The following is a 25,073-nucleotide window of genomic DNA, read 5'->3' on the forward strand; positions in this document are numbered from 1 at the left end:
TCTTCTCAGGAAAATTAGATCATATGGAATCATTGGAAGAATTCATAATGTAATTAAATCCTTTTTAAGTAATAGAAAAATCAAAGTTGTCCTCGACGGTCGTACATCCAAACAATATGACATAAATGCGGGAGTACCTCAGGAGTCTATCCTTGGACCTCTATTATTCCTAATATTCATAACTGACCTCCCTGATAAAATTGTTTCAGAGATGGGTATATTTGCCGATGACACCACTCTCTATAACAGATATGAGGGGAAAACAAATGAACACATATCCAAGGAAATGGCAGAAACACTAGAGGATGACCTCCAATCCGTAGTGGAATGGGGACAAAAATGGTTGGTCTCATTCAATGCTGTTAAGACTAAGCTTGTTTCCTTCAATAACTACAAGAAACCTTCTCTACCACCAATAGCAATGGCAAAGAACACATTGCCTGAAAGTACTTCTTTTAAACTCCTCGGCCTAACGTTTACAGGGAATATGAACTGGAATAGATACATTGAGAGCATTGCCAAGCCTGCTGCAAGGAAGGTTAGCTCCCTCTACCGTGCTAGAAAACTACTTACGCCTGACAGTATCCTATACCTCTATAAGGCAACCATTCGCCCATGTATGGAGTACTGTTGTCACATCTGGGCTGGTGCATCTGCTGCTTGTCTCTCGCTCCTGGACAGGGTTCAAAAGAGAGTCGCCAACCTGATAGGTCCTGAACTGTCATCTAGGCTTCAGCCTCTGTCCCATCGACGAGATGTTGCATCCCTCTGCCTGTTCTACAAATACTTTAATGGTGAATGCTCTGACGAACTGCAAACACTTGTACCTCCCTGACGTAACTACCCCCGACAAACCCGACAAGCTACTAAGTCTCATCCCTTTACAGTAGAGATCCCTAGGTGCAAGAAAGCCTTTTACTCCAATAGCTTCTTCCCCAGAACTGTGGGTCTTTGGAACTCCCTTCCGGGATTCTGCTTTCCCAACTGCAATGATATGCAGAAGTTCAAGTGTAATGTTAACAAACATCTTTCTACTCTTTTCCCTTCATAATGACCCCGCTAATTAAGTCCCTAATAGTAGCCCCCTGCTTCAAAGTGGCACTGTGCCTTGTTTGGGGTGAAAATTGAATAATAATAAAAAAATAAAAAAATAAAAAAACTTCTTCTGAAGGCAACGCTTAAACAGTTTTGTAAGTATGGGGGCAAATTCTGGTTGGAGCTTTTTCAGCACTATAATTGGAATGCCGTCGGGGCCAGTTGCTTTACTAGAATCAATTGATTAGTTTGGTGACCTCACGCACAGATATTTGTATTTTGTATAGCGTGTTGTCTGTTATTGGAGGAAATACTAGGAGTTGATGGCATTGATCGCATAGGGTAGAATTAGCTGCAAAGTTCTTGGCAAATAGTTTGGCCTTGTCTCATTATGACGAGATGACCTCAGGTTCATTGATGATGGTTGAGATAGAACACACGCTTCTGTTCAGGATCCTGTTTTCTATTTGCCAAAACTGGTGGGAACCAAGCCGCTGCTCAGCTACTTTGGATTTAACGGACTGAGCATATAGCTCTCTTGCATTTTTTATTACTCTTTTACAGTGGTTGCTGGCAGTCCTGCAAGCAGCTTTAGTCTCAGTACATCTATTACGTTGGTAGCTATGGAAAAAGTGATTTCTGTGCACGATGGCAGCAGCACATTCTGGTGAGAACCATGGTTGGCTGTTAGGTTTTTGTTGGAATTTTTTGGATGGCATGAATCGGTCTATGCGTACAATTAACCATTCGGTCAGATCTGATACTATAGAGGACACATCCTTTTTAAACAAGGAATGCAGAGGTAGGTCAGATATGAATGTACGGAAGCTATCCCAGTCAGCAATAGAGTATCGATATACAGTACGGTGGAGAGGTACGTCTAAAGACTTATTACATTTCATTTTTATCTTAACTGATACAACGTAGTGGTCGGAGGATCCCAGAGGAGATAGAACGGAACATGAACTTAGCTCAGGGGAAGTTGTGAGGAAAAGGTCGAGAAGGCTTGCATACTGACCGGTAGTATCGGGCACACGGGCGGGTTCGTGAACAATCTGAGCCTAGTTGACAAATTGGGACTCATTAGATTAGAGACCCGTTTTTGGACTCTGCCCAAGAGAGGGAGACTAGTGGTAGATGCACCAGCCCAGATGTGGCAACAATACTCCATACATGGGCGACTAGTGACCTTGTAGAGGTAGAGCATACTCTCAGGGGTGAGTAGTCTTCTAGCATGATAGAGGAAGCTGCATCGAAAAGATGGGAGCAGCAACTATCGAGTCATCTCTTTATTGAAAGGGGCAGGACAGGTATTTACGAGAATCGTGTTGAATAGTCTAAATGCAGGCAGCTGTCCTTTCGTGCTTCCTGAGAGCCAGTCTGAATTTAGAAAGAGTACAGGTATTGCAAAAATAAGAAAAATGAATTGAGCATCTAGATCTGTATCACGTTATTGTGGATCTAACGACAGCATCCAATACGGTTAATCGGGATGCGTTGTGGGTGACATTGGGTAAATTGTGGTATCTTTATTTTGTAAGACTCCTTTTTGAGCCGCCGGACAAGATAAAAGCACATGTCATCTGCATTGATTGCCTATCAAAATCCGTCTCGGTTGGCAATGGTGTTAAATATGGTAGACAACCTGCGTGTACATTGTTTTCCGTCTATTTTGTTGGAACGCTGTCATTAACTTTCAATAACAGTGAAAAAAGTTTGTATCTTTGATTTCACACCTCGCATCCGCTATATAATCTATCGCGTTAATAAGACTTTGCCAGGGGCATCGTCTATTGTAGTTTGTTCTATGAAGACGACGTTAATCGTGTGACTCAATCACAGAATAATGTAGAGTACATCCTGTATCGATTTGTCATGTGCGTCTAGCGCCATGAATCTCGCAATTAGCATTTGCAATACAAAGGATGTGTTTGTGACGTTGTCGTTACTTTTTAACTGTGTCGTTACACATCAAACCTATCGGACTCAATTGTTGTCAGGTACCGTCGCAAAGGAACGAATAAATAACACAGGAAAGAAATAAAAATCTTTTTTAAGTACAAATGAAATGCATGCATTCGTGGTTCTTCCAAAATAACGCATTTCATTATCTTTCAAAAGTCTTTTTCGCACACACGTGTGCTTTCTAAAAGTCTTTCCTTTCGCCACCTCGAACTGGCCGTCAGACAGCGCTTTCGCGTCTTCGTATTCACACGTCCATCTTTTTTGGACCAATTAGTTTCTCTCCTCGACTACGTGGTGTATTTTTCTCCCCTTTTCTTTTGTAAAATATAAATGAAAATCGCTCAAAACGCAAAACAAAGTCATGTCGTATATTTTTATTATTTAAATGGGGTTTTTACTTTATTTAATGTGCACAAATAAACCATAATACTTGACTTTACATTTGTTCTTAAATTTTAATTAAAGCGAAACATTATTTTATATTTGCTATGTTAACTCTAGAAACAGCCAGATTTATATTACTTGGTTTATATCCAAGTTATCTCCCCTGGCTCATACTAATCAATAAAGAAGATGCACTCTCTTTGCTTCGAATTCTAATATATCTAATTTCCATAAAGAAAGGTCTTTATACATTAGTCATGAACTTCTCTCTATTCCCTGATCCCGATAATACATGTTGTTCTTATTGCAATCAGGTATTAACTTATGCTCCCTCCGTTACCGTTAACTTCTCTTCCTTTGTATATGATGTTATTTGAAGTGTCATTATACATGTTTCGTGGATTCCTTTCGTTTGCCTCATGCGAGAATAAGTGTGTACATATGCAAGTCCAACTATTTCTTAATGATTTCCTCATCTTCGTTCTATACTTGGACCTTCGTGTGCCCCCAACCAAAACCTAATATTAAATATTCATTTAACTTAACAGTCTGTTTCTAAACAAGTTCAAACTTACTTTCAACAGACATTAAGTTTCAAGTGGTTGAATTTTCTATTATATCGAAGGTCTTCGCAATTCGAAAGAAATTTTTATATCTTTAAACTTTTAAACTCTTGAATAAAAAATTTGATCCTTTCTAAGAATGGTGGCTTCCTCAAAAGATATTTTCTTTTATTTTGTTAAGGAGAGCAAACCAACCATAATCCTAGACTTTCGCGTACAAATTCTCATTTGAGAACTTGTAATCCGTCAATTTAAATTCTACATGATTGCTTTTGAAGTTCCCAACACCTCGAGAAAATTTCCGGAATCAAATCACGATTCTTTTAATAAATAACTACTTATCGAACCGACGTTGTCCTGGAGGCTTTTTATTGTATTTTTCTCTTTGCCAAATCATAATTTTGAAATAAGATTTTCAATGCTACGCTATTGTTTGGTCATTAATTAATTAGCTGACAAATTTGTACAAGAAATCAAAGCAACAATGAAATTATTAGAAGTAAATGACAAAAAAAAAACAACTAACACTCAAGATGAGAAAAAAAAATCAAGATGAGAAAACATGTCTGACACAATATTTATGAAAGTGATCACCTTAAAAATAGTGAATGGTGATTAATTTCTGGCTAGAATAAAAAATAAAGCGAATATCATGGTCCATTTATGATTTTAAACCAAAGTAAAAAGATTTTCTTAAAGGAGCCACTATTTTAGGAAGAAAAAAAAAATAGTAATATCTACTCGTGAATTTCGGAGTTTGTCGTTTACTTCGTGTGTGTTTTTTTTTAATTATCGAAAGCAAATTGTAAACCTTTTAAACTTAACAAATGGAAAGTTCTGAATTATCTTTTGCATTTTTATCACTTTTTCTCTTCTCATATTTTGCGAAAGTTCGAAAGCAAATAGCCAATAGAAAGAATATAGAAAATATGCATTTGGAGAAGCCTCGGGTATTTTTAAGCACAATGTTCAAAAGAATGTTCAAAAGAATGTTCAAAAGAACAAATGTCACTTGTGTATTTAAGTTTATTTTAATACAATTATTTGAAGATTTTCACTCAAAACAGGAGAAACAATTAAAGAAGTTCTAAAGTTTTTCAAAGAATTTCACCTAAAATATTAGTTTCGTGTTACTTTTTGGTAAACCAAACCAACCACACTAAATTAACAATAACACAAAATAAAAAAATGATTAATGAACTTTTACTGACTTTTTGGTTGTTTTAGTTTTATAATAATTAGCAAGGTGGGTCGCCTGGTCGAAACAAATGTGACAGTGCGAGGGGGGCGGTTGTAATATCCGCTTAAATATGATATATTGATTGTTAAAAAATGTGACAACGGGGTGGGGGGCGGTGTTACTCGGTCGTAAAAAAAAACGGGACTTGGGTGCCATCAGCCAGAAGCGAAACCGGAAGAAAAATTTGTAAACAAAAGAAAAAGAAAGAAAATGCTGCGTGCGAACTCACATAAGTTAAGCTAGTAAACGAACGCGTTATCGATGGGACAACTAGGACGCAGATGCTATCACGTCGCAAATTTTCTTTTTAAAACTGGAGAACGAAACGACGGTTTATAAATGCATGGTTTGCAAACACGATAAGACAGAAAATTAATTATTGATGGAAATAGTTTCCGAAGACAATTAGCGAAAGTTGTTTTTTGTTGCATAAAAAAAAAGAAGTCAGGGAGCTCGACTCGTAAAAAGGGAGGTAATAATTTTATTAACATCTTAAGCCAATTTAGCAAAACTCAATTTTCGCTAATTGTCTTCGTAAACTATTTTCATCAATAATCAATTATCTACCTTATCGTTTTTCGTAATTTTTGGATATGCTCATTACAGCGACATGACAAGTAGATGACATTTATTTTACTTGAAATTCAATGTTTAGATTTTCGAATTACGTTATTATAACGAAGAATCGTCAAAATTAAAATGCATAAACACCGAAGAAATATATTTATGACTTGATTAAAGTTTAGCGACAAAAGTCAGATAAAGTATCAGGGTTTTATCCTAAACCAAGGGAAAACATTACTTTTCTTACGTGCCTCCGTTCTATCAAAGAATGTTTGCGAGGACGGCGATATTAAAGATGACAAAATTCCGCTCGGTGATTGGAAGGGCATGCACCGTGGCTCATCGGGTAAAGATGGTGCATTTTATGTTTGGCATTTTGCGTAAGGAATTTCAATCCCAGAAGATCGATACTAAGGAAAACATTTCGCATGCCTTTTTGTCGGTAGATTTTAATGGTTTCAAGTATGACAAATGTTAAGACGCGTCACTCCCTCCATCTAAACCCCTAAAAGAATTTTTTCAGACAACTATCGCCAAATTTTAAGATTATAATTTTATTTTTAAATGCAAACTTGTTCAATTTTTAGAGATGTGTTAAGTTTGCTATGTTACAGAAGTTGCACGTAAACTGATACAGCTCGGTGGAGTCGTTATTTTTTTGTTTAGGAATTCTTAATCGCCCTCTAAAATGTGCGTTGTCTTATTTTCTTTTCAAAAAATATTAGCATTTGGGGTTTTAATAATTATGTACGACAAATTAAGGCGCGACAAATGTACGTCAAAGCTATTGCTGATACGCTATTCGAGTGATATTACGGCACATCATTCGAGCAACCTGGGAGTCTTATGTATGGTACAACATGAAAGAACGGACATGCATGTTGTTTTATTTCCCGAGTGATTTTCTACTCAAGTATAGGCATGACAAATTTAGGCACGACAAATTTAGGCAAGACAAATTAAGGCACGAAAAATTTAGGCACGAAAAATTTAGGCACGACAAATTTAGGCAAGACTAATTAAGGCACCACAAATTTAGGCAGGAAAAATTTAGGCACGACAAATTTAGGCACGACAAATTTAGGCACGACAAATTAAGGCAAGACTAATTAAAGCACCACAAATTTAGGCAGGAAAAATTAAGCCACAGCAAATTTAGGCACGATGAATTTAGGCATGAGATTGGAGGAAAATTTGTTGATAATTATTTTTTCTTATTTTTTATATATAAAAATTTATTATTTAAAAAAATGCATATTACGAAAAATTGTTTACTAATTTAAAAAGTAAACAAATATTTTTACCCTTTAACTTAAAAGAACAATTTTTCTATTTATACTTGAAGAATGTTTGTTTTTAAATATTCCCCATGAGTCTAAAAAAAATAATTGTTTATTTTTATAAAGATTTTTAGTGAAACAGGATAAGCAGGAGCAATTTGTTGTGCCTTAATTTATTCTGCCTAAATTCGTCGTGCTTTAAATTGTCGTACATAAATTTATCGTGCCTTAAATTGTCGTGCATAAATTTATCATATCTCAACATGTCGTGCCTAAATTTGTCGTACCTAAATATCATTCGAGTAGAAAATCAATAGGAGCAGTTGTCATGCTTTGTCGTATATTTGTCGTGCCGTAATTTGTCATAAATAAATAGCAAACTCATTCGGATTATTATACTAAGACTTCGAGTCATGGCTCTGTGATGAGATCAAAGTGTAGTATCTGTTCTATCTTCGGTTAGGGGAGGGAGGAGAAGATCATTCTATACTTCTCAACGTTTTGTCACTTTCACTTTAGGGAAGGGGAATTTCTTTCTCATCAAAATCCGAACTTTGCCTTCGCGGTGAGGAGGGGGGGGGTAAATACGATATCGATTAAACAGCAAACACCTAATATGTGTGTGTGGGGGGGGGGTCAATGGCAGTCATGCAATTAACATACTCAAATGTGGCCTACATTAATTGAAGACCGTTCCATTAAAAAGGTGTGACCTGCTGACTCGCAGAATAAAGTACAGTGGACACGGTTAGGTAATGATCAACTATTACAGGGATGGTTCTTTTCAGTTTAAATTCTCCAAGAAATTGCCGAGGGATTTATGAAACTGGTCCAAATGTGACTGTATTTTCTTTTTTAGAAATTATTTTACATTTTTACATGTGTTATTAAAAGGGAGTATTTTTTTTAGTGATGGGACGATACCAATATTTTTCCTTTCCGATACAATTACCGATTCTGTTCTAAATTCCTGATTCTTTAAATTTCTAAATATAGAGTTATTTTTAGGGAGAGTTACCATAAAAACCATGAAACACGTTCATATAAATTTCTAAACATAGAAATACACTTATGTAGATTATCTATAGATTTTAGTTTTAAAAAATAATTTAAAATCAATATTTTTTAGTTTAGTATGTATACGAGCCATGGCAAATTAAGTATCAATCAAAAATAAACAAATAAAAAGAAAATTGAAAGAATCGTTTTTGGCATCGGAAAATATGCACATTTTTTTCCGATTCCGATACCGATTCCGATATCCTATAATACTCCGATTTTTTTTCCGATTCCCGATTCCGATTAATCATCCTAACACTAGTATTTTTTGCCGGAAAATACTAAAGTAAAGTTTTATTTTTTCAAAGTTAATTTAATTATTAATTTAATTATTAGTTTAATTATTAATTTAATTATTAGTTTAATTATTAATTTAATTATTAGTTTAATTATTAATTTAACAATGCAACCGTTTTCAAATAATCCTATTATCATTTATCGTCTGGCCAGTGTTTTCTTGCGACGTCGGCAGGTAGCACGATTTTAGTAGAACGGCCTTATATTTAAGTAGGCCACGTTCGAGTAGGTTAATATGCGTGATTGCCGGTTGAGGCGGTTGTATAAGTTAGACATAAAACGATCTCCCGCCAGTTTGAAATTCCGAAAAGTCATTCTGTTAGCGGAATTCTTTCGTTAAATGCAGATCGATAAATGGGAGTTGGGTGTGGAGAGGTTATACGTTAAAATGACATCCGAAGCTAACATTTCCTTCGACAGCTTTTCTAAAAATAGAACAATCTTTTTCTGATTTTTTTTTTTTGGGGGGGGGGTATCCAAAAATGTGTTCCTTAATTGACAATATTAATAAGAATGTTTTTTTTTTTTCGTCATGTCAGTAACATTATTTGAGAGGCGTTCGCCAACCTTGAAAAGTCGACCCCACATGTTCAGCAATATGGCAAAGTATCTTGTTCCTGCCAGCGTGATATCTTTGTTAGCAACAAAACTATCTGACAAGGTACCTTGTGTCTGTTTCTGTGTTTCTCGTTTCTGTGTAACTTTGGCGAATCCATGTTGAATTAGTATTTGCTACCAATCGTATATTTATTGAAATTTTATTAGAAATAGAAAAACAAAACGATTTTTTTTATCCTATTCAATTTTTTTCTAATCTCTATATCTATAAAAATGAGAATGTGTGTGTGAGAGGATACTTCTAAACCTACATACTCAACGAATTTTTGATTTACAGACTTGAAATTTGGTATATAGGATATTCAGACATGTAGAAAACTTTTTAATCGACTTTCATCCGGAAAAGGGGCTGCTAATGGTGGTAAAAATGAACAAATCGGTACGTGTTCGTTCGTGATTGCTACGTACATCATAAAGATGTTTTTTTTGTAATTTAGTATTTTTAAAAATAGGTTTAATTCTAAATACCGATCGAATTAAGAGAAAATGAGAAATAAGAGGAATTTATGAAATATTTACGAATAGATTGTGATGTTTATAATAAAACGATGGTTGAATTGGTTCTGTATGATGAATTTTTAAAAGGTGACACGAGTTTCTTAGTTAAAAATATTACACTTTTGCAGTTTATGGACTGTGTTCCTGTTTATTTGCCTTCCCACGAGGGCAGAGTAAGACACAAGGTCGGTTTTTAATGTGGGGAAAATCCAGCTCCCCAAAAAGGGTAACTCTGGATAGGAAAAAAAAAATTGTCTCAGACATGAAGGATTTCTCCTCCACTGAACAAGGACAGAAAAGGTGAAATGTAGCATCAGAACAGATACTACACTGTGATCTTCACCCGAAGGCTGTGTTATTCTTTACGTTTCAAGTTAAATTCAATTTCTCCGATATGTGTTGTCCATTAAAGTGTTAAGTATAAGTACAGAATAGTTAACAAATCCCTTCCCTCCTAATGATTAGAATGGGTTTCTAAATAAAAACGTTATTATTTCAGCACGGTCCGTGAATTGCAGAAGTGCCAACAATAGGAATGGCGAAAGAGGTATAAGAAGCAAATAATAATGGTAATTGTTATTCAAGAATAGTCGAAATAAATAAAGAATGTGTAGCGCCAGTCTTCCTGTTTGAAAGCACGGCATGAGGAAGTATTTAATGTTATCTGTTTTGATGAAGCGTTGTCAGCTGTTCGCTAGGGATGCTGCTGCTCATCATGAAAATGGAGATGCCATCATGAGGGGGAAAGTTTTGATAATGGTTTTTTAAAGAATTGAACAGACTGAATGAGACAAACAGACAAAAGGACGGACAAACGGACAGAAAAAAAAGAACAAAGATAATTTTTAAAGTAGGCGGAAAGAAAAAGATAAAAAAACACTAATGAAAATGAGTACAGACAAACAGAATGAAAAACTGAATGACAGACAGACGCACAGACATATTTATAACTAACGATATATCTACATCCTTACATACAGGGGGAAAAAGCAAACTTAGTAGAAGTTAATGTTCCCCCAGTGATGTTAGGTTAAATAAACCTGAGAGGGAAAAGATAACGAAATATCAACGTCTTATGTACGACATGAAAAGAAACTGGAATCTTAGGGAGATCTCTATCATTCCAGTCCTCATAGGAGTAACCGGACTCATGAAAAAGAATTTTTAAAAAAAACTTGCAAATATACCCGATGAACCAAGTGCAAGAGAGATACAAACAATTGCAATTAAAGGGACGGTTAGAATCTTTTAAAAAAATCTCTCGGTTGGAATGTATTAGAAAGCGTGTGAATCTCCGATATCCGGTGGGATGCCTCACCCCAACTCGATCAAAATGATAAAATTAAAATTTTAAAAAATGTATACAGGCAGACATAATCAGACAGACTACAGACAGTCAGGCGATCATATAGACAGATATACTAACAAACAAACTAGATAGACAAAAAGTAGGAAATATAATCCGGTCTTCGGCAAAAGCTCAAAGTGCAGCATCTGTTCTTTTTTCAGTCTCTGTTTACTCGCATCTCTGCGAGGGCAGAGTTAGGCACAAGGTCGGTTTTAACGCATGGAAAAATTAAACTATCTAAAAAGAGCATCGGATATGAGCTAAAATAAAAATTACCTCAGTCTAGAAGCATTTCATATTTACTGAACATCCGCGGAGACAGGAAACATGAAGTGTAGTATGAAAACAGATACTACGCTTTGGTACTAACTAAATCGGACACTGGTGAACTATGTCGTATGATTTTCAGTCCCTATCCAAAGTGCCTCACTTTAAGGAGTTGGATTTTTCCCCACATTAAAAGCCGACCTTGTTTCTAACTTTTATCTCGTGGAGAAACAAATATAGGAACCAAAGAAAAATGAACACGAATAGAAGAGAAGAATGATTTAAAAGAGGGAACATTTCATAGAAGACAAACAGACAAAATAAATATATACAAAGTTGGGATACTACACAAGAAAACAAACGTTTTGAAGTCAATTAGGTTTGGTCAATGTGGGGGAAACCCTTCATATTAGACAATTGCTATTTATTTGGACACTGTCAGAGTGTCCCCTTTTTGGAGGGAACTGGTTTCCCCCACATTAAAAAAAAAAACTTGTATCTAATTTGCTTTCGTGGGGAAGCAAATAAATACCTGCTAAACAGCAAAAACTATTCTAATACAAAAACCCGCGCGCACTATATATATATATATATATATATATATATATATATATATATATATATATATATATATATATATTATATATATATATATTATAAAGTCGAAACCGCGTCGAATCAAAATGGCTAAACCTGCACTTGCAAATAGCTCAATATTCTTCCAGACAGAGCTTTATAACAATTATAATCTAATGTCATAACAACTATTTATTATTGCTATATATTTCGGTGCGTGCGTGATAACATATGCGTGTCTGACTGCTGTTCAAACGGTCGGGTGTCGAATCTCAGCATGAAACATTCGCTATGTCTAGCTACACTGAAGACGTAGGATATCGCGAAAAAGCTGTCAGGGAATAGTGCCGTCTCTAGCCATAGAAAAAGAGCCGCGATACGACGAAACAGCTGTCCAGAGATGACCGTGCGAATGTATGCGCCTGTTTATTAAATAAACGGAGAGTTGTACAGTACCTTGGTAAAGGATCCTCCGTCGGGACAGGGTGAGCGGTCTCCGTTCGGCCCTGGACAATAAGGTATCCTTATCCATGTCCATCTCATGGCCGACGCCGTGACCGCTATTCGTGGAACGCTGCTCCACCTCAGTCGCCATAATCCAAATGCCACATGAAATGATGCTGCGAGGCAGCTACGCTATTTTTTCGAGGGGGGGGGGGGTCCGAAGCCGCTTGTTCGTTTCTGTGGTTACACACAAGAACAAGATCAGTAGTAGTAGTAGTAGTAGTAGTCGTTGTGGTGGTGGTAGTGAAACTACGCGTAGTAGAGGCACAACTTTGGTGGGGATTAATCATCATCATCACCACCAACAACATCAACATGAACTTTGCGAGATGCAGCTGTAGTAGAAGCAGTTATAATAGTCACAGCAAACGCAAAACTCACACACCAAATAAAAAGGAATAAAACTATAGAGAAGCTGTTTTCCTACGCGCTACTAATGTAGGCGTAGTGATTACGTGGTTGCCGAAAACAATACGTAAATGGATATTTTTCGGAGGCGTCCATTTAATCGGCGTGTTCCGAACTTATTAAGGCCTGAAGGCAACTCGAGAATGCGGGTTTATGAGTATAAGGTGGTCAGTGAGATAACAGCCTAGTGCTCGTTGGTGGTGTCACTTGGGTAAATGTTGATTATTTAAGAGAGTTGCTCAACAATAACTTGTTTACATTGAACTTGAAGACGACCATAATCAGTTGGAAAGCAACCCAGCGGAACAGAGTTCCACAAGCAGAAAGTTCTAGGGAAAAAGCTCTGTTCATGGAATCTGCGTATAGATTTAGGCACAAATAGAGAGTTGGGAAACTTTGTTGCCTGTGGTTGTAGCTGGACAAAAAACAATGTCACTTTTAAGTTTACACGTGACAGACCGAAAAACTGAAAGATCGAGTTAGAGGAGTGCGCGAAAACACATAAAAACGTTAAACTGAAGCCAACGTCACAAATGTAAATGCTCGTTTAAAACAATAAATAAATATGACATTGCTACGAAAATGCAAGCTTCACACATGACAGGCTGACATTAATGTCATTTCAAACTTATTGTCATTTCAAACTTAAGCATGTCAAGCTGACAAACAGAAATACCAGTAAAAAAAAATCCTTACGCATGACATATCATAAGCGTCAGCGTCACAGATCGAATCTAAAGCTACTTCAAACGCGAGTACGTCAAAGAAACAAAGGAAGATGCTGATTAAAAAAAAAATGCGTGACATAGCATAAAAGATGAAGGTACGGGGTGTCATGATAAAATTTTCGTCCTAGAAAAGACGACATGATTCCATTTCCGTTTGATGAAAACCGATTTTCTTTTTTTGTTGCAGACCATCTACTAGTTAGCCAGTTATGTACAAATCCTAAGAGCGATAGGAGACTTCTATCATGTCTGAAAGTGACACAATGTTCAACGAGCGAGATCGGAGATGCATCGCTGCTAAACTCATGCTCTTTACTAATCCAACAGGACCATTGCCAGTATCCTCAAAATGCATCGCTGGATTGCCACGAAAAACAAGGACGTGCCGATGACGATGAAAACAAAGTTTCCGATCACAGTCATCGTCTTTGGTGAGGTTCCAAGTGAGTGCCACATCACATCTTCGAAGTCGGCTTGAAAGTCAACACCAAAGTGTATCTGGATGTGCTGGTGCAATTAGGTGGCCGCTGGCAGACCTTGGGTGTAGCAGCAGGACTCGACCCCGGCCCACGTCCAAAGGGACCCACGTTTGGCTTCAGAATGTGCTACGACTTTGTACCCTTCTCTCACTGCTCCCTCCTTTCCCGACCTGAATCCGCCGGACTACTTCGTTTGGTCATACGTCGAGAACATCACCAACATAACCTCCCACAACACCAAAGCCAGCCCGATCGCCGCCATTCGCCAAGCTCCCGTCGGTGCTTGTGGAAAAGGCAAGCTCCCAGTTCCGGACCCATATCGAGGCGGTAATTAAAGCGGCTACATTGAATAGATGTCAGCTCTACTGCATAATCAAGTTACCTGAATTGATTTTTTCAATAAAAGTTTTAAAATAAAGCTGTAGTGTTGTTTTCTTTAGGGTGACAACTTTTATCGTTCTATCTTGTAAGTATCATCTGTTAGTTATCTCATTGTTATTAGCAATTTTTTTTTGAACGATTGCTCAGCCGCAAACTTGTTTTTTTTTTTTTTGTCTAGATCACTAGTTATATTTACTATAACTTTCGTGGACTTTGTTCAACTACTGAACTTTTAACTGTTGTAGCGAAGCGTATCTATTAGTGTACGAGTGATTCGGGAGAGAGTAGTGTCATTGCACTTGACATGGTAAAGACGATTAATAGGGTGTGTCATTCTGGCCTTTTACATAAACTTCACGATTATGGTATTAGTGATAAGTTCTTAACATTATCAGATTCTTTCTTATCGAAGTTTACAAGTATCTCTTTATGGCGTATCCTTATTCCGCTTCCTATCAATGTTGATGTTCTTTAACCCAACGATCTTGCTGGCAAAATATAACATCTATGCTGACAAAATATAACATCTATGCTGACAAAATATAACATCTATGCTGACAAAATATAACATCTATGCTGGCAAAATATAACATCTATGCTGGCAAAATATAACATCTATGCTGGCAAAATATAACATCTATGCTGGCAAAATATAACATCTATGCTGGCAAAATATAACATCTATGCTGGCAAAATATAACATCTATGCTGACAAAATATAACATCTATGCTGGCAAAATATAACATCTATGCTGACAAAATATAACATCTATGCTGACAAAATATAACATCTATGCTGGCAAAATATAACATCTATGCTGGCAAAACATAACATCTATGCTGGCAAAATATAACATCTATGCTGACAAAATATAACATCTATGCTGACAAAATATAACATCTATGCTGACAAAATATAACATCTATGCTGGCAAAATATAACATCTATGCTGGCAAAATATAACATCTATGCTGACAAAATATAACATCTATGCTGACAAAATATAACATCTATGCTGACAAAATATAACATCTATGCTGGCAAAATATAACATCTATGCTGGCAAAATATAACATCTATGCTGACAAAATATAACATCTATGCTGACAAAATATAACATCTATGCTGACAAAATATAACATCTATGCTGACAAAATATAACATCTATGCTGGCAAAATATAACATCTATGCTGGCAAAATATAACATCTATGCTGACAAAATATAACATCTATGCTGAGAAAATATAACATCTATGCTGACAAAATATAACATCTATGCTGGCAAAATATAACATCTATGCTGGCAAAATATAACATCTATGCTGACAAAATATAACATCTATGCTGACAAAATATAACATCTATGCTGACAAAATATAACATCTATGCTGACAAAATATAACATCTATGCTGGCAAAATATAACATCTATGCTGGCAAAATATAACATCTATGCTGACAAAATATAACATCTATGCTGGCAAAATATAACATCTATGCTGACAAAATATAACATCTATGCTGGCAAAATATAACATCTATGCTGGCAAAATATAACATCTATGCTGACAAAATATAACATCTATGCTGGCAAAATATAACATCTATGCTGGCAAAACATAACATCTATGCTGGCAAAATATAACATCTATGCTGACAAAATATAACATCTATGCTGACAAAATATAACATCTATGCTGACAAAATATAACATCTATGCTGGCAAAATATAACATCTATGCTGGCAAAATATAACATCTATGCTGACAAAATATAACATCTATGCTGACAAAATATAACATCTATGCTGACAAAATATAACATCTATGCTGGCAAAATATAACATCTATGCTGGCAAAATATAACATCTATGCTGACAAAATATAACATCTATGCTGACAAAATATAACATCTATGCTGACAAAATATAACATCTATGCTGGCAAAATATAACATCTATGCTGGCAAAATATAACATCTATGCTGACAAAATATAACATCTATGCTGAGAAAATATAACATCTATGCTGACAAAATATAACATCTATGCTGGCAAAATATAACATCTATGCTGGCAAAATATAACATCTATGCTGACAAAATATAACATCTATGCTGACAAAATATAACATCTATGCTGACAAAATATAACATCTATGCTGACAAAATATAACATCTATGCTGGCAAAATATAACATCTATGCTGGCAAAATATAACATCTATGCTGACAAAATATAACATCTATGCTGGCAAAATATAACATCTATGCTGACAAAATATAACATCTATGCTGGCAAAATATAACATCTATGCTGGCAAAATATAACATCTATGCTGACAAAATATAACATCTATGCTGACAAAATATAACATCTATGCTGACAAGATATAACATCTATGCTGACAAAATATAACATCTATGCTGGCAAAATATAACATCTATGCTGGCAAAATATAACATCTATGCTGACAAAATATAACATCTATGCTGACAAAATATAACATCTATGCTGACAAAATATAACATCTATGCTGGCAAAATATAACATCTATGCTGGCAAAATATAACATCTATGCTGACAAAATATAACATCTATGCTGACAAAATATAACATCTATGCTGACAAAATATAACATCTATGCTGGCAAAATATAACATCTATGCTGACAAAATATAACATCTATGCTGACAAAATACAACATCTATGCTGACAAAATATAACATCTATGCTGGCAAAATATAACATCTATGCTGACAAAATATAACATCTATGCTGACAAAATATAACATCTATGCTGACAAAATATAACATCTATGCTGACAAAATATAACATCTATGCTGGCAAAATATAACATCTATGCTGACAAAATATAACATCTATGCTGACAAAATATAACATCTATGCTGACAAAATATAACATCTATGCTGACAAAATATAACATCTATGCTGACAAAATATAACATCTATGCTGACAAAATATAACATCTATGCTGGCAAAATATAACATCTATGCTGACAAAATATAACATCTATGCTGACAAAATATAACATCTATGCTGACAAAATATAACATCTATGCTGACAAAATATAACATCTATGCTGGCAAAATATAACATCTATGCTGGCAAAATATAACATCTATGCTGACAAAATATAACATCTATGCTGACAAAATATAACATCTATGGTGACAAAATATAACATCTATGCTGGCAAAATATAACATCTATGCTGGCAAAATATAACATCTATGCTGACAAAATATAACATCTATGCTGACAAAATATAACATCTATGCTGACAAAATATAACATCTATGCTGACAAAATATAACATCTATGCTGGCAAAATATAACATCTATGCTGGCAAAATATAACATCTATGCTGGCCAAATATAACATCTATGCTGACAAAATATAACATCTATGCTGACAAAATATAACATCTATGCTGGCAAAATATAACATCTATGCAGGCAAAATATAACATCTATGCTGACAAAATATAACATCTATGCTGACAAAATATAACATCTATGCTGACAAAATATAACATCTATGCTGACAAAATATAACATCTATGCTGGCAAAATATAACATCTATGCTGGCAAAATATAACATCTATGCTGACAAAATATAACATCTATGCTGACAAAATATAACATCTATGCTGACAAAATATAACATCTATGCTGGCAAAATATAACATCTATGCTGGCAAAATATAACATCTATGCTTACAAAATATAACATCTATGCTGACAAAATATAACATCTATGCTGACAAAATATAACATCTATGCTGGCAAAATATAACATCTATGCTGACAAAATATAACATCTATGCTGACAAAATATAACATCTATGCTGACAAAATATAACATCTATGCTGGCAAAATATAACATCTATGCTGACAAAATATAACATCTATGCTGACAAAATATAACATCTATGCTGACAAAATATAACATCTATGCTGACAAAATATAACATCTATGCTGGCAAAATATAACATCTATGCTGACAAAATATAACATCTATGCTGACAAAATATAACATCTATGCTGACAAAATATAACATCTATGCTGACAAAATATAACATCTATGCTGACAAAATATAACATCTATGCTGACAAAATATAACATCTATGCTGGCAAAATATAACATCTATGCTGACAAAATATAACATCTATGCTGACAAAATATAACATCTATGCTGACAACATATAACATCTATGCTGACAAAATATAACATCTATGCTGACAAAATATAACATCTATGCTGACAAAATATAACATCTATGCTGACAAAATATAACATCTATGCTGGCAAAATATAACATCTATGCTGACAAAATATAACATCTATGCTGACAAAATATAACATCTATGCTGACAAAATATAACATCTATGCTGACAAAATATAACATCTATGCTGACAAAATATAATATCTATGCTGACAAAATATAACATCTATGCTGACAAAATATAACATCTATGCTGACAAAATATAACATCTATGCTGACAAAATATAACATCTATGCTGACAAAATATAACATCTATGCTGGCAAAATATAACATCTATGCTGACAAAATATAACATCTATGCTGACAAAATATAACATCTATGCTGACAAAATATAACATCTATGCTGACAAAATATAACATCTATGCTGACAAAATATAACATCTATGCTGACAAAATATAACATCTATGCTGACAAAATATAACATCTATGCTGACAAAATATAACATCTATGCCGACAAAATATAACATCTATGCTGACAAAATATAACATCTATGCTGACAAAATATAACATCTATGCTGGCAAAATATAACATCTATGCTGACAAAATATAACATCTATGCTGGCAAAATATAACATCTATGCTGACAAAATATAACATCTATGCTGACAAAATATAACATCTATGCTGACAAAATATAACATCTATGCTGACAAAATATAACATCTATGCTGACAAAATATAACATCTATGCTGACAAAATATAACATCTATGCTGACAAAATATAACATCTATGCTGACAAAATATAACATCTATGCGGACAAAATATAACATCTATGCTGACAAAATATAACATCTATGCTGACAAAATATAACATCTATGCTGACAAAATATAACATCTATGCTGGCAAAATATAACATCTATGCTGACAAAATATAACATCTATGCTGACAAAATATAACATCTATGCTGACAAAATATAACATCTATGCTGACAAAATATAACATCTATGCTGACAAAATATAACATCTATGCTGACAAAATATAACATCTATGCTGACAAAATATAACATCTATGCTGACAAAATATAACATCTATGCTGACAAAATATAACATCTATGCTGGCAAAATATAACATCTATGCTGACAAAATATAACATCTATGCTGACAAAATATAACATCTATGCTGACAAAATATAACATCTATGCTGACAAAATATAACATCTATGCTGACAAAATATAACATCTATGCTGACAAAATATAACATCTATGCTGACAAAATATAACATCTATGCTGACAAAATATAACATCTATGCTGACAAAATATAACATCTATGCTGGCAAAATATAACATCTATGCTGACAAAATATAACATCTATGCTGGCAAAATATAACATCTATGCTGACAAAATATAACATCTATGCTGACAAAATATAACATCTATGCTGACAAAATATAACATCTATGCTGACTAAATATAACATCTATGCTGACAAAATATAACATCTATGCTGACAAAATATAACATCTATGCTGACAAAATATAACATCTATGCTGGCAAAATATAACATCTATGCTGACAAAATATAACATCTATGCTGACAAAATATAACATCTATGCTGACAAAATATAACATCTATGCTGACAAAATATAACATCTATGCTGACAAAATATAACATCTATGCTGACAAAATATAACATCTATGCTGACAAAATATAACATCTATGCTGACAAAATATAACATCTATGCTGGAAAAATATAACATCTATGCTGGCAAAATATAACATCTATGCTGGCAAAATATAACATCTATGCTGGCAAAATATAACATCTATGCTGGCGAAATATAACATCTATGCTGACAAAATATAACATCTATGCTGGCAAAATATAACATCTATGCTGACAAAATATAACATCTATGCTGACAAAATATAACATCTATGCTGGCAAAATATAACATCTATGCTGGCAAAACATAACATCTATGCTGGCAAAATATAACATCTATGCTGACAAAATATAACATCTATGCTGACAAAATATAACATCTATGCTGACAAAATATAACATCTATGCTGGCAAAATATAACATCTATGCTGGCAAAATATAACATCTATGCTGACAAAATATAACATCTATGCTGACAAAATATAACATCTATGCTGACAAAATATAACATCTATGCTGGCAAAATATAACATCTGTGCTGGCAAAATATAACATCTATGCTGACAAAATATAACATCTATGCTGACAAAATATAACATCTATGCTGACAAAATATAACATCTATGCTGACAAAATATAACATCTATGCTGGCAAAATATAACATCTATGCTGACAAAATATAACATCTATGCTGAGAAAATATAACATCTATGCTGACAAAATATAACATCTATGCTGGCAAAATATAACATCTATGCTGGCAAAATATAACATCTATGCTGACAAAATATAACATCTATGCTGACAAAATATAACATCTATGCTGACAAAATATAACATCTATGCTGACAAAATATAACATCTATGCTGGCAAAATATAACATCTATGCTGGCAAAATATAACATCTATGCTGACAAAATATAACATCTATGCTGGCAAAATATAACATCTATGCTGACAAAATATAACATCTATGCTGGCAAAATATAACATCTATGCTGGCAAAATATAACATCTATGCTGACAAAATATAACATCTATGCTGACAAAATATAACATCTATGCTGACAAAATATAACATCTATGCTGACAAAATATAACATCTATGCTGGCAAAATATAACATCTATGCTGGCAAAATATAACATCTATGCTGACAAAATATAACATCTATGCTGACAAAATATAACATCTATGCTGACAAAATATAACATCTATGCTGGCAAAATATAACATCTATGCTGGCAAAATATAACATCTATGCTGACAAAATATAACATCTATGCTGACAAAATATAACATCTATGCTGACAAAATATAACATCTATGCTGGCAAAATATAACATCTATGCTGGCAAAATATAACATCTATGCTGACAAAATACAACATCTATGCTGACAAAATATAACATCTATGCTGGCAAAATATAACATCTATGCTGACAAAATATAACATCTATGCTGACAAAATATAACATCTATGCTGACAAAATATAACATCTATGCTGACAAAATATAACATCTATGCTGGCAAAATATAACATCTATGCTGACAAAATATAACATCTATGCTGACAAAATATAACATCTATGCTGACAAAATATAACATCTATGCTGACAAAATATAACATCTATGCTGACAAAATATAACATCTATGCTGACAAAATATAACATCTATGCTGGCAAAATATAACATCTATGCTGACAAAATATAACATCTATGCTGACAAAATATAACATCTATGCTGACAAAATATAACATCTATGCTGACAAAATATAACATCTATGCTGACAAAATATAACATCTATGCTGGCAAAATATAACATCTATGCTGGCAAAATATAACATCTATGCTGACAAAATATAACATCTATGCTGACAAAATATAACATCTATGCTGACAAAATATAACATCTATGCTGGCAAAATATAACATCTATGCTGGCAAAATATAACATCTATGCTGACAAAATATAACATCTATGCTGACAAAATATAACATCTATGCTGACAAAATATAACATCTATGCTGACAAAATATAACATCTATGCTGGCAAAATATAACATCTATGCTGGCAAAATATAACATCTATGCTGGCAAAATATAACATCTATGCTGACAAAATATAACATCTATGCTGACAAAATATAACATCTATGCTGGCAAAATATAACATCTATGCAGGCAAAATAGAACATCTATGCTGACAAAATATAACATCTATGCTGACAAAATATAACATCTATGCTGACAAAATATAACATCTATGCTGACAAAATATAACATCTATGCTGGCAAAATATAACATCTATGCTGGCAAAATATAACATCTATGCTGACAAAATATAACATCTATGCTGACAAAATATAACATCTATGCTGACAAAATATAACATCTATGCTGACAAAATATAACATCTATGCTGGCAAAATATAACATCTATGCTGACAAAATATAACATCTATGCTGACAAAATATAACATCTATGCTGACAAAATATAACATCTATGCTGGCAAAATATAACATCTATGCTGACAAAATATAACATCTATGCTGGCAAAATATAACATCTATGCTGACAAAATATAACATCTATGCTGACAAAATATAACATCTATGCTGACAAAATATAACATCTATGCTGACAAAATATAACATCTATGCTGACAAAATATAACATCTATGCTGACAAAATATAACATCTATGCTGACAAAATATAACATCTATGCTGACAAAATATAACATCTATGCTGACAAAATATAACATCTATGCTGGCAAAATATAACATCTATGCAGGCAAAATAGAACATCTATGCTGACAAAATATAACATCTATGCTGACAAAATATAACATCTATGCTGACAAAATATAACATCTATGCTGACAAAATATAACATCTATGCTGGCAAAATATAACATCTATGCTGGCAAAATATAACATCTATGCTGACAAAATATAACATCTATGCTGACAAAATATAACATCTATGCTGACAAAATATAACATCTATGCTGGCAAAATATAACATCTATGCTGGCAAAATATAACATCTATGCTGACAAAATATAACATCTATGCTGACAAAATATAACATCTATGCTGACAAAATATAACATCTATGCTGGCAAAATATAACATCTATGCTGACAAAATATAACATCTATGCTGACAAAATATAACATCTATGCTGACAAAATATAACATCTATGCTGGCAAAATATAACATCTATGCTGACAAAATATAACATCTATGCTGACAAAATATAACATCTATGCTGACAAAATATAACATCTATGCTGACAAAATATAACATCTATGCTGGCAAAATATAACATCTATGCTGAAAAAATATAACATCTATGCTGACAAAATATAACATCTATGCTGACAAAATATAACATCTATGCTGACAAAATATAACATCTATGCTGACAAAATATAACATCTATGCTGACAAAATATAACATCTATGCTGGCAAAATATAACATCTATGCTGACAAAATATAACATCAGTGCTGACAAAATATAACATCTATGCTGACAAAATATAACATCTATGCTGACAAAATATAACATCTATGCTGACAAAATATAACATCTATGCTGACAAAATATAACATCTATGCTGACAAAATATAACATCTATGCTGGCAAAATATAACATCTATGCTGACAAAATATAACATCTATGCTGACAAAATATAACATCTATGCTGACAAAATATAACATCTATGCTGACAAAATATAACATCTATGCTGACAAAATATAACATCTATGCTGACAAAATATAACATCTATGCTGACAAAATATAACATCTATGCTGACAAAATATAACATCTATGCTGACAAAATATAACATCTATGCTGACAAAATATAACATCTATGCTGGCAAAATATAACATCTATGCTGACAAAATATAACATCTATGCTGACAAAATATAACATCTATGCTGACAAAATATAACATCTATGCTGACAAAATATAGCATCTATGCTGACAAAATATAACATCTATGCTGACAAAATATAACATCTATGCTTACAAAATATAACATCTATGCTGACAAAATATAACATCTATGCTGACAAAATATAACATCTATGCTGACAAAATATAACATCTATGCTGACAAAATATAACATCTATGCTGACAAAATATAACATCTATGCTGACAAAATATAACATCTATGCTGGCAAAATATAACATCTATGCTGACAAAATATAACATCTATGCTGGCAAAATATAACATCTATGCTGACAAAATATAACATCTATGCTGACAAAATATAACATCTATGCTGACAAAATATAACATCTATGCTGACAAAATATAACATCTATGCTGACAAAATATAACATCTATGCTGACAAAATATAACATCTATGCTGACAAAATATAACATCTATGCGGACAAAATATAACATCTATGCTGACAAAATATAACATCTATGCTGACAAAATATAACATCTATGCTGACAAAATATAACATCTATGCTGGCAAAATATAACATCTATGCTGACAAAATATAACATCTATGCTGACAAAATATAACATCTATGCTGACAAAATATAACATCTATGCTGACAAAATATAACATCTATGCTGACAAAATATAACATCTATGCTGACAAAATATAACATCTATGCTGACAAAATATAACATCTATGCTGACAAAATATAACATCTATGCTGACAAAATATAACATCTATGCTGACAAAATATAACATCTATGCTGGCAAAATATAACATCTATGCTGACAAAATATAACATCTATGCTGACAAAATATAACATCTATGCTGAGAAAATATAACATCTATGCTGACAAAATATAACATCTATGCTGACAAAATATAACATCTATGCTGAGAAAATATAACATCTATGCTGACAA

The 25,073-nt window shown here is 33.4% G+C and overlaps 1 protein-coding gene across 1 annotated transcript in view; it reads right to left on the minus strand.

The window, feature by feature from the left end:
• The window catches only part of LOC145243846 (uncharacterized), a 339,901-nt gene extending 327,488 nt beyond the window's left edge, over nucleotides 1-12,413 (minus strand). The window contains exon 1 of the mRNA XM_080106875.1: nucleotides 12,151-12,413. Coding sequence (XP_079963001.1) covers nucleotides 12,151-12,289 — 139 coding nt within the window. The 5' untranslated portion in view covers nucleotides 12,290-12,413. The remainder of the gene's footprint in view (nucleotides 1-12,150) is intronic.
• Nucleotides 12,414-25,073: the final 12,660 nt, after the last annotated feature.

The sequence above is a fragment of the Euprymna scolopes genome, chromosome 22 (assembly GCF_053919585.1).
Source record: "Euprymna scolopes isolate OS-2025 chromosome 22, ASM5391958v1, whole genome shotgun sequence".
In the NCBI taxonomy this organism is placed as follows: Eukaryota; Metazoa; Mollusca; class Cephalopoda; order Sepiida; family Sepiolidae; genus Euprymna; species Euprymna scolopes.